The sequence below is a fragment of the Antedon bifida genome, chromosome 6, assembly GCF_963402885.1.
Source record: "Antedon bifida chromosome 6, ecAntBifi1.1, whole genome shotgun sequence".
NCBI lineage: Eukaryota > Metazoa > Echinodermata > Crinoidea > Comatulida > Antedonidae > Antedon > Antedon bifida.
The window spans coordinates 6519887-6532788 of NC_136231.1; the positions used below are offsets into that span (position 1 = coordinate 6519887).

The 12902-nt window shown below is 33.1% G+C and overlaps 1 protein-coding gene across 1 annotated transcript; it reads left to right on the forward strand.

Moving 5' to 3' along the window:
• Positions 1-629: 629 nt before the first annotated feature.
• Positions 630-12087, forward strand: LOC144845033 (macrophage mannose receptor 1-like). Its single transcript, XM_078702159.1, has 12 exons — positions 630-636; positions 1174-1428; positions 1942-2061; positions 3048-3311; positions 4214-4327; positions 5419-5670; positions 8026-8139; positions 8304-8564; positions 9024-9140; positions 9533-9811; positions 10642-10758; positions 11122-12087. The coding sequence occupies exons 1-12, from the start codon at positions 630-632 to the stop codon at positions 11400-11402; spliced, it is 2181 nt and encodes a 726-aa protein (XP_078558285.1). The 3' UTR covers positions 11403-12087.
• Positions 12088-12902: the final 815 nt, after the last annotated feature.

Below are 12902 nucleotides of genomic sequence, written 5' to 3' on the forward strand. Positions count from 1 at the left end.
TTTTTTAGTTTTATTTATGAATTATTGCATTTCTCCAACAACGAATAAATTATATTGGAATAATAATAATATAGGAATAATAATAATAATAATAATAATACTAATTTAGCTTTAATATTTACTAATGTTGTGTATACCAACCAAAGTAGACGAAACGACAACGACAACGCGTTATTTTGAAATAATCATATAACGATTGTATTATGTATTATTAATCAAAATTTTGTAAAATATTTTATTTAGAGTCTAATTGTGCAGACGACGGATACACGTGCATAACTCCTTCTTGTAAGTTGAAAGCAGTTTATTTAATATTTGTTGAAGTGCTGACAAAACACTATCTAATATACATACAGTAGATTTGAGCTATTTTTCTGTGAGAAATTCTTTCATTCATTCATCAGTGGAAAATTACTTCCATTTATTGACATTTGCATATAAAATATACAAGTTATGTTTGCTCTGAGATATATAAATAAAGATAAATGAAAACTTACAATGACAACGTGTCACATCACTTTCGTATAGTATACTGACAAGCATTCTGCCTGAATGGCAGTTAGATAAAAAGCTGTACGGTAGATGATGGACCGGTAATGTCAACCGCTACGTAACATTTCAAATACATTATGCATGGTATGAGTAGAATCTTGCAATATATAGAATGTGTTTTCTTAATTAGTCGATTTTAAAAAACGGATTCAATAGAACTCAGTTCCAATGATACTTGATGCATACTTAACGACACGCTGTAGATCAGACTTTTATTTCATTATTAGGTATTTGCAATTTTATAATAATTATAATGGACAAAATAGAGTTTTGACATGATTTAAGACATTTATAAGCTTATTGATAGAATCTAGTCCTATAGATACATGAACTGAATATTCCAAGATGTTTTTCCTATAAAATTAATTATGTAATATTAAAATAAAAGTGTAAAAATTTGTCTATGGATGGTATAGATATTGATGGCTATAAACTTCAAATATAAATCAAATAGGCCTACATGCAATTCATATCTCTGTTATCTCTGTATTTTAAAACATGCATAATGTTTCATTATTACATAATATTATAATTATAAATATAATGCTATTATTACATAATAATGTTTCAGACATATCATTATGTAATGTTTGTTATTAAGTTATTTTATACGATTATCAGTTTGTCAAGAGGGTTGGTCATTCGCTGCTGGTCGGTGTTACAAAACTGTAAGCACGTCAGCTTCGTACAACGAGGGTCAATCAATGTGTAGAGTACAAAAAGGATATTTACCAGTCGTCATAAATTATGATGAGTCTTATTACTTGGCAACTGCAGAACCTTCATCAACAAATAGATTGATTGGCTATAACGATCGATTAACAGAGGGTACTTTTATGTGGGATGACGAAGGTAAAACAAGTACATCATATACAAGTAAGTACATCGATTTCTTCAAAAATGTCTATACTGTAATTTATTCAGTTAGTTCGGTGATACAACGTTACATGGTCGTCATATGAAACACCTATATCATAGGAATTATTATGTAAGGTTATGCTCAGTTTGTGACACTGCATTTTACAAAATTTGCCTTTTATATTAAAGATAAGGCAAGCAAATAAGACGACAGTCTCGGCATCTCGATATGTAAAATATATTATTACTCATCTATACATTTAATGTTTCAGTATATACAGTATAGTATTATAATTATTCTCTTTTTAAATATTTGACCAAATAATATGGGTCAATATAATGTGTAAGAAATGCATTTAAGACGGCTTTAAGCGCGAGAGGGTGAAAGAGGTATAACAATGCCGAATGCATTAGTTATACTTGTTTACGTATTATTAGCACTCCCTTCATAGCCCTTCCTCCTGTATACGAGAACCATCGTAGGGTAAGCTAGCGAAGCTAATAACTATATACAGTACATTAATTTTACAGGATGGGCTACAGGTGAACCAAATGGTGGAAATGAAGATTGTACAATAATTTATAAAAGTAGCAATGCGAATTGGAATGATATTCGTTGTACAAATAATTATGTGGCAATTTGCGAAATGGGTATGTGCAGAATATGTATATATATATATACTTTTTTTAGTACTCTTAAATGTAAATTCATTATAAACACGTATTTATTGTTAAATAGGTGAGTATACAAAACAGAATATAGGTACAAAATATAAGAAATGTTATACCGACACCGCTAAACAAATTACACAAAGACAGTGAACAATGCTTCACATTGTTGAACCAGTAAAATTTGGTTTTTGATAATATACTAAATATTACATCTATTTGGATTTTATAAACACACCTACTGTAGTGTTAATTATGTCAACAAACGACCAAACAATCCTAGGCCTATATAATACCATTTATGTGAAAGATAAAAGATACTTTTCAACCAATGTCAGTAATGGAATTTAGACGCTGGCCAAAGAAATGGAACAACTTTAGACATTACAAACAAATGGATTAGAAAACATGTATGGGCAATAAGGGGGTAATAATCACGCCAAAGTAATTTAATGAATATAGATTGGATATCTCAGTGGAAGGACGGGCGACAGGATGACAGCTATTAAAAGAAAAGAGGAGGACGACAGAGGAGTAGTGTACAGGTAGACGGAGAAACAAATTATTAATTATATAGGAAACACAAAACATGAAGCGACGTCTTGGCTGTCTAGTCGTTCTACTAGTAGTGGAACGCGACATGCTGACGATGACGACTACGACAACGACGACGATGATTATGACAGTGATGATAATGACGATGATTTTTTATTTTTTTAAAATCTTTTAAAAACATATCAGGTATAAACATATTTAGACAGGATAAAAACATATCAGGTATAGATATTGCACCTGTTTTGGTCCTAGTTGATGATATTGAAGATTTATTGACTAGTTATTGAACAACGCAATGTTACCTCACAATCATTGATTCAAAACATAAGCGTCACCACATTGCATAACAATAATAACAGTAAGCATATTTTATTTCAGAGATTTAAAATTCTAACATTACGTTTTAACCGTAGATATAACTCCTAGACAGTGGTACCCACGAGGGTACAGTATGTACCTGTTCAATACAATAAACTCCAAGTGGGGTTATGCGCAAAGTTCGTGCGAAGATGTTGGCGCGCATTTGGCTGTCGTTGGTGATGGTACCGAAAATGATTGGTTAATCGCTATGGGAAATTCCAAAAGGAGTAGCAGCTATTGGTGGATAGGATACGATGACGTTAGATCAGAAGGTTCTTTTGAATGGCCCCAATCTGGAGAAGTCACTACTTATACAAGTAAGTATAACGATTCTATTGAATGGGCTATAAACGATTTAGACACATATAAAACTAATTCGATTTTGTTGACAATAACAATACCAACAAGAAAAATAAGAATAAAAATAAGAAACATTACAATAGAAATAGCAACAGAAAGTGCAATAGCAACAACCACTACCATAGTCAAAACCACAGCAACAACCACGGTCAAAATACAGTCACATCCACAACCACAGTAACAACCACAGTCACAACCACAGTCACAACCACAGTCACTATCACAGTAACAACAGTCACAACTACAGTCACAACCACAGTTACAACCACAGTCAGTACCACAGTCACAACCACAGTCAATATCACAGTCACAACCACAGTCACTATCACAGTAACAACAGTCACAACTACAGTCACAACCACAGTTACAACCACAGTCAGTACCACAGTCACAACCACAGTTACAACCACAGTCACAACCACAGTCAGTACCACAGTCACAACCAAAGTCACTATCACAGTCACAACCACAGTAACAAACATAGTCACTATCACAGTCACAACCACAGTAAAACCACAGTCACAACCACAGTCACTATCACAGTCACAACCACAGCCATATCCGTAGCAACAACAATAATAACGATTTATAAATCGCATAACTCAACCATAAGACTAAAGCTGTCTACACTATCAAACTTGATGTGATGTGTCCAAATATGGTAGTGATGTGCATAAATATGGTAGTGATAAGACATGATCATGTCCATATATAGGCACATCATTTCAGAGCTTGAAATCAGAATCGTTGATATATAATTTTGGAGTTAGAATATCAATAATAATGTATCATTGGATTTCATATACAAGATAATGTAACCATAACTGTAAGTGCCATAAAAAACAATTGCCTACTTTAGACTGGGATTCGGTTGAGCCCTCTGGAGATGGCGACGGAGTTACTTTAAAGTATACTACTTTAAAATGGAATGACGTTACTACTGGAAATGGCTATCCATCAATATGTGAGAAAGGTAAACTCATTTATTATTCGTATTTCTGTTCCTATTTACAAACACATTCAATGTACATGTTCTTCCAACAAGAACAGTTATAATATTGGCCCTATCGGTTCTAGGACGACTAACGATGACAATGTATAAAGTCTTCGTATATTTTTCATTTCGTAGTACTCTGGTATGCCCAATACTATACTCTGATAGGCCTATAAAATAATTAAGACCCATTTACACTAGGACGATGACGATCGATGATAAATAGATACGCATGTATTTTTCTTGTATGAAACAAAAGAAATGTAAGAAGTTTTCATCCTATAACTATAGGATAACCATCTATGCTTCATTTAATGAAAATTATATTTTCACACGTCCAATCAAATGACGTCATGATTGATAAGAGCAATAACATCGTGAAAATAAACGATTTTATTGTTTTTAATAATCATGACGACAGTTGATTGGGTTTCAAAAAATATTATTTTGTATCAAAGACAGCATAAATGATTATCCTTATAGTTATAGAACGAAAACATTTCTAATTTCCTTTGTTTTATGTAAGAAAAATGCATGCTTATTTATTTATCGTCGAAAGTTATCGTAATAGTGTAAATGGGCCTTAAATCTTTGTTTTGGAAAAAACACACAGGCATTGAACATATTACAAACTGATCACTTTTTACTTCTACTTACTTCTCAAATAAAATATCCCTACAGCAAGTTTAAGTAATGCAGTTTATTACCATTAACAACTCTTCAGTGATAATTACCTTCGCCCCTCCCGCCGGCCAATTTACACAAACAAGCGGTAACGGTAAGCGGAAACCGCGTGCTTGTTCCACGTAGAAACTGTATCCTGGTTGGGATTTCGCCCAACCGCATGTCTGATCCGTTTTGCGTAAATGGTCGTAAGCAGTAAATTTCATTTCATTTCATTTCAAAAGACAAATATATAGATTTTATATTTTCATTTTTCGGTTACCATTTACCGCTTACCGTTACCGCTAGTCTGTGTAAATTGGCTTTAATGGTTCACCCGTTCCGCTCGCAGTACTATGTGATATGATTTTAAAGTGTTTTTGCATGTTTCTGGTACTTTTTCGTAGGTATTGAATGGGAATACTATAATAATAAGAGATACTTTGCGACTGACTACCGTATGACGGCTAACGACGGCATAAATGTATGTGCAGACATTGGAGGGCATCTTGCAGTAATTACTTCAAATGAAGAAAACGCGTTTCTGGTCAACATGATTGAGAAAACTCACAATAGTAAAAGAAAGTTTTACATTGGATATGTGAGCGACAGCAGTGCAGCCTGGTCCTGGCCAGATTCAACTCCAAGAGGTTATTCAAGTATGTAAAGGATACATTATATTTACTCCCAAGAAAACGTATTGTTTTCCTTTGTCTTACTGTATCTGTACTCTATATATACCCGGTACTACCGACAGACGTCGTTGAAATACGTACACGGTAATACCGGGTATTGGCAAAACAATGATTTAATCGTATTTGCCTATAATATAATTATAGCACCCTCTATATTTTTTCGATGAACTTGAATATTTTTGCAAGTCATTAAAAATTTTTTCCAGCAAAAAAAACGGCCCTCTATAGTTGTATTATCGTCTTGAAAATAATGCGCCCTCTAAAGTTATATTATATATAGTATAGTATATAATAATAGTATTTCTATCTTGAAAGGTTGTTTTGAGTAGCATAATGGCGGCCATTTTGAAAGTAACAAAAATTTACCAGCCCCAATATCATTGATTCGATAAAAAACACGAAATTCAAAATACCTGTAATGACGTCACATGACGTCATCAATATGCAAATTACTTTTTTTTCCTACCTAACTGTAGACTAACCCACACCCCAAAAATAATTACACAATTATTTCAATTAGTATTTTTTTGCAATTTATTAAAATATCATAATTATGTCTTTCTTAAATATATATTACGCACAGAGGTGGGAATAATGCTCCGCAGTGAAAGGGTTAATGTGTTTTAATGTATCTTACTGTAACATAATGTGCCTATATATATTACGCACAGAGGTTGGAATAATGCTCCGTAGTGATGCATATTGCATCTTAATGTATCCTACTGTATATTGATGCATATTGCTGTATCTTAATGTATCTTACTGTATTTTAATGTATCTTACTGTATCTTTAATGAATCTTACTGTATCTTAATGTATCGTACTGTATCTTAATGTATCGCACTGTATCTTGCTGTATCTTACTGTATCTTACTGTATCTTAAAATATCTTAGTGTATCTTTCTGTATCTTACTGTATCTTAATGTATCGTACTGTATCGCACTGTATCGCACTGTATCTTGCTGTATCTTACTGTATCTTACTGTATCTTACTGTATCCTAATGTCCTGTATCTTGCTGTATCTTAAAATATCTTAGTGTATCTTTCTGTATCTTACTGTATCTTAATGTATCTTTCTGTATCTTACTGTATCTTAATGTATCTTACTGTATCTTACTGTATCTTACTGTATCTTACTGTATCTTACTGTATCTTAATGTATCTTTATGTATCTTTCTGTATCTTAATGTATCTTACTGTATCTTACTGTATCTTACTGTATCTTACTGTATCTTACTGTATCTTAATGTATCTTTCTGTATCTTAATGTATCTTAATGTATCCTAATGTATCTTTCTGTATCTTACTGTATCTTAATGTATCTTACTGTATCTTACTGTATCTTACTGTATCTTACTGTATCTTACTGTATCTTAATGTATCTTTCTGTATCTTAATGTATCTTAATGTATCCTAATGTATCTTAATGTATCTTAATGTATCCTAATGTATCTTAATGTATCCTAATGTATCTTAATGTATCTTAATGTATCATAATGTATCTTAATGTATCTTAATGTATCCTAATGTATCCTAATGTATCCTAATGTATCCTAATGTATCTTAATGTATCCTAATGTATCCTAATGTATCCTAATGTATCTTAATGTATCTTAATGTAACCTAATGTATCCTAATGTATCTTGCTGCATCCTAATATAATTTCCTGTATCTTATTGTATCCTTATATAGGCCTATCTTACTGTATCTTATTGAATGTTATTGAATGTTACTGTATATTGCTGTATCATCTTATTGTATCTTATTGTATCCTAATGTATCTTACTTTATCGTTCTTTATCTCACTGTATCTTACTGTAACTTACTTTGTCTTACTAAATCTTTTTTTTTTGTCTTGTGTGGGTTCGTCCCATTTTTATTATCATACTCTGTTACTGTATACATATTATATTTTTTACTCTCGTTTATATCTTACAATGTTAAAGTAATTGTAATAAAAACATTGCATTCATTATTTTACATTTAAAAAAAGTAATTTAAATATATAAAATAATTAACAAAATGCCTAATAAAAGATGATAAAAATTGATTAAAAACGTACTTTGTTGTACAGTTGTAATTATTCTATAAAGCTCGTGTTCGTGTTCGGGTAGAGAGGCTATAAACTCAGGGGAGGAATATAAAATACCCTCCCTTTTCACCAAGACAAATATGAATGAGATGAAGATAAATCTTACTGTATCTTGCTGTATCTGTACCTTACTGAATTTTACTGTATATTATTACTGTATTTTAATACATCTTGCTGGATCTTACTGTATTTTACTGTGTCTTAATGTGTCTTACGATCTTACAGATTGGGCTGTAGGTGAAAGTAATCTGGCGTCCGCATGCGCATTACTGTCTTTATCCGATGGCCAATGGTACGACGAATCGTGTACAGGCATTTACGGAATCATATGTGAAGATGGTATGTCTAAAAATGGTCAAAATATACACTATAGACCTATCACGCTGCACAACTTGATTAAAGAAAATAACACTAAAAATAATTTCAAAATGAAAGTTTTTGGTGAATTAGACAAATTAATATTGCTGATATTCTTTAACTGGAGTCTTATATTTCCCTTTCAGAAATACCTTGGATTCCATGGCATGATGAGAAATATTACATAAACCCAACCCCAATGCCCTACGACAAAGCAAGAGAAACGTGCCAACAGTTAGGCGGTGATCTTGTGTCATATGACACGGTAGAAGAAGAAAAAGTTGTAGAGAGCCTTCTAGAGGGCACACTAATAATAACGTCGAAATATAAAGGTGTTTATATCGGCAACCGCAGAGAAGGCGATGTGTTTAAATGGGCACGAACTGGCACGGCTAGTACACTGTCTAGTAAGAGAAATTCATTATTATTATTGAAATACTCTTAATGTACTGTAAATATAATAATATGATGCAACATTCCCGGATATCGCTTTAAGCGACGCATGCGCAGCAAACAAAATCAAGGATGGAACAACAAATTCAATTCTGTTGTGTAAAGAAAAACCTCGGAATTCAAAAAATGTCTGTATCTCTTGTCTGACTACAAATTACGCCGTAATTGTGTTTCTTTATCTGTTTTGGGCACATTTAATACGTGCACTGTCATGTGTACGTGAATGATTAAACATTAACAGATATATAAATATTATTATCATCATCATTATCATGTTATCATCACTTTGTGTTATTCATAGTAAAATTCTTAGAATTGTTTTCTCGAATTAGTGGCACTAATTCAGATAGGTAGTAGTAGAATGGTAACAACTTTTGAAATACTGAATACATCACTTTCTTCCTATCTTACAGGTTGGTGTTCAGGTGAACCATCAGGAGGAAGTGAATATTGCACAGAGTATTGGAGCGACTTGGATTGTTACTATGATATCAGTTGCTCCCACTTTAGAGCGAGTGTCTGTGAAGCTGGTAAGTGTATTTCTTGTCATTTCTGTATGTAGTAGACAACAGGAATGTAGGCCGTTATCATCGCAAATCAACTGGTAAATATTCAATCAATATCAACAACGAAACCCGCCCATGCGCAGTCTGATTTCTCTAATGACAGGTATGCGTCGATAATCAATTGACAACAAGGACATGTTATTGAACAAATTGTTTTTAATTTCATCAAAATCGGACGACAGAAAGTTTATTTTCTTACGACCGTAGTTTTAAGTATTTGAGAATCAATACTGTATTATCGAATTTTTACTGTATATTTGAATTGTTATAATTATTATTCTGGAAAACTCATAAGGCTGAATTTTTTTTTTTTTTTTTATTAATTAATTATTTTGATTTGGCTTCATGCCGTTTAGATTTAAATGCAACTACTGACACCAGCATATGGGAGCTTAGGCGATATTTGGTGGTTCCAAAAACCTTAACTTATGATGAAGCTCGTACTAACTGCAACGAGATGGGCATGGACTTGGCATCTATTACGTCACAATATGAAATGGATGTTGTTGTCGCAGCTGCACATGCGTATTCAAGCAGCAATCATTATTATTATATTGGATATAATGATATTGTAACCGAAGGAACTTATGTTTGGGGAACATCGTCTTCTGGTAGAGCACAAACTGGTTTTGAAAGTAAGTTCACATGTGAATTCAACATTGGTCTTAAAAACACGCTTAAGTTTGGTTCCCACTAGAGACGCAACACAACGATGTAGCGCAACGTAAGGGATTTGACCAATTACAAGCGATGCATTATTCGATCTGTCGCTTGTGATTAGTCAAATTACTTGCATTGCGCTCACGTCCTTGCGTTGCGCCAAAGTAAGAACCAACCACTTTGCTTTTACTTACCGTTCAATAAGTGTACACGCGTGTTGCCTCGGATAAACTTGAACCCGATAGAGCCTTTGATAATTGAATTATTCAGAATATTAAATTATAAGTTTGTCACTTGTGACCATCAACACAATACCATTGAACGACACTCAAAAAAGACCCATAGGCCACAGTTAGTGGAATAACTAAGAAATAGTATTCAATAATACTAAAACTCTGTCTCCACTATCAAACTTTATGTGACAACAAATGTGATTTGCCCATATATGGACATGATGATGTCATATCACTACCATATTTAAGTATATCACTACCATATATGGGCACATCACACTTTTTTTGTCACATAAAGTTTGATAGTGTAGACATAGCTTAAGAGTTATGTGGTATTTAGTATGACATTTACGTTAAATGTTATCCAGATAACCTTCTTTTCATTCCACCAATCCATCCATCTTTCACATTTAGAGGAAAAATGGCAAAATCAGCACTGTGGTCCGATGTTACAAGAGTTCTCAAAACAATATACATTATCTGATAAAAATCCCAGAAAGTAGGAAACCTTTTGCCATTTTCCCCTGCCTGTTCACACAAACCATTCATCTTTGATTTTCGTTTTGTTTTAGTCTGGTCAGATTCTTCTACGTTTGATGATACTAATGATTGTGCTGTTTTGCGACCTCATGAGATGGATTGGTATTCGTTTTCATGTACTTCCAACCCATACCATATTTGTGAAATGGGTAAGAATGTAGACCTTCCAAAATCAATTATGACGGACGATGATAATAATTATGATATCCTATGGTAGCATCAATCATATGTTTACGACATAACATAGCATTACTTATAATTATTAACATTTTAATTTTTACATATTCCAATCCACAATCCAAAGAGTAGTATGTTGTCTCTGGAAAACTGCATAACTCTTGTAACCAGACCAAACGAAAACAATGAAAAACTGACGGGATGGGATTCATACCCAACCATTGAAAACAATACAGGCCTTACCCTTGTTCGGAAATCAACATAAACACCATCATGTATTATTTGAATATTTATAATGTATAAAGAATACTTAACATTAATGTCTTATTTTAAAGAGTGGACAGAAGACTATGAATTTCAGTTTGAAAGAACCAGTGAAGAAGTAGATCACGATACGGAGAACAAGTGCGTTCACGGACACGCATTGCAAGATATTAGTGTACGAAGTATAATAGAATGCATAACAGCATGCGTGAATGACGTAGAATGCGTATCCGTAAACTATTACGTACCCGCTAATGACGTCATGAACTGTCAACTAAACGATGTTTTCAGATCTGACTACCCGGACGATGTGTTTACTCTGGTCACGTGTACTTATTATGAATTTGCATAGCTTTAAAAGATGCGAACTGAAGTTGGCTAAAGAAAATTTAATGGGCAGCTCGATTTAAGTCTATCGTTATTGTCTTTCTCGTTTCGAATCTATAAATTTATCTTTTTACCAATATTATGTCAAATCGCCGTCTAGCACCTAGATTTAAATAACGAATAGGCCTAAATCAACTACATTTAGGTCTCAGAAATACTTTGTGATCGTGTGATAAGTTTCGTACACTCTGATGTAATCTGATATTTGTAAAATGTTGACAAAAGTGTTTGTGTTACAATGTATTTGTTCATAAGGTGATAGAGTAGTATTAGTAATTAGACAAGTTAAGAAAACTTCATTGTACTTTATTATAATGCTATATTTATTTTGAAATGTAAATAGCTTATATAGACTAGTCTAGATTTGAGAAATGAAATGCTATGAATTTCGTGTTAAAATCGAATAAACATGTGTTAGGGTAATTGTGAGGTGCTGCATTCAAATCTGTTGTTTACCCGGCTCAATATTTTAGATCTTCACCCTAAAAATGTGAAAAACAAAATGGCCACCATTTCAGACTTATTTTGGCTTTTAACTTGACTTTTAAGTGACATAGCAGGTTAAAAAGTATGTGACCTATACGTATGTTTGTGAGGATTCTAAATATAGCGTTATTAAAGTTGTAAATATTCTATTTCAGCCACTATGTTGAAATCCAAGATGGCCCCCATTTTAAACGTATTTTTGTAAAATAAATAATAGGTCCAGGCTTAAATGTAATTAGTAACGGGCTTCTGAATATAAAATAAAAATAGATGATTTAATTTTATTTCGCTGTAATTATATACAAATATTTTGAATGTTTATGAGTTGGATCGTGGAGAATATTCCATAAATTGAAAGGACGTAGACCCAACAAAAGCGAGTTGACCAATGACAGTTCGAATAATCCATTACTTGGTATACGTTGCGCTTGCTTACGTTGCGCTTACATAAATGGAAAACTGCCAAATCTTGTTCTTAAAGCTTGTTTTCCACTTGGATACAACGCAGCGACGTAGGCGCAACGCAAGTGAGTTGACTAATCACAAGCGACAGTTCACGTCGTTGCGTTGCGTTCAAATGAGAACGAAGCTTAATTTAAAGCGTTACTTTTCAATCCTTCTAAAGCGCTGTCTACACTATCAAACGAGTTTGACAAAAAAAGTGTGATGTGCCCAAATATGGTAGTGATATACCCAAATATGGTAGTGGTATGACATCATCATGTCCATATGAGCACATCTCATTTTTTGTCACATAGAGTTTGAGCTTAAGTTTGCTACAGAAGTTCGAGACATTTGTCATACTGTAGGTGGCAGCAAACACTGCGTTCAGTTCAGTATAATTAAAAATGACTGAACGATGAAAAGACTGTAATATAAACGGAAGTCAAATATTGACAGCAGGTAGTAATTGAACCTGCATGGAGAGGCTCTATTTCACTTCATCTCTGTTGTTTGCGTACAGGAAATTATGTTCTCG

What these genes read in the sequence shown, in the direction of transcription:
- LOC144845033 (XM_078702159.1), top strand. An exon ending in CGGAATCATATGTGAAGATG is followed by an intron (nt 8,140 to 8,303) that starts GTATGTCTAAAA and finishes TTTCCCTTTCAG; the next exon opens with AAATACCTTGGATTCCATGG. An exon ending in AGCACAAACTGGTTTTGAAA is followed by an intron (nt 9,812 to 10,641) that starts GTAAGTTCACAT and finishes GTTTTGTTTTAG; the next exon opens with TCTGGTCAGATTCTTCTACG.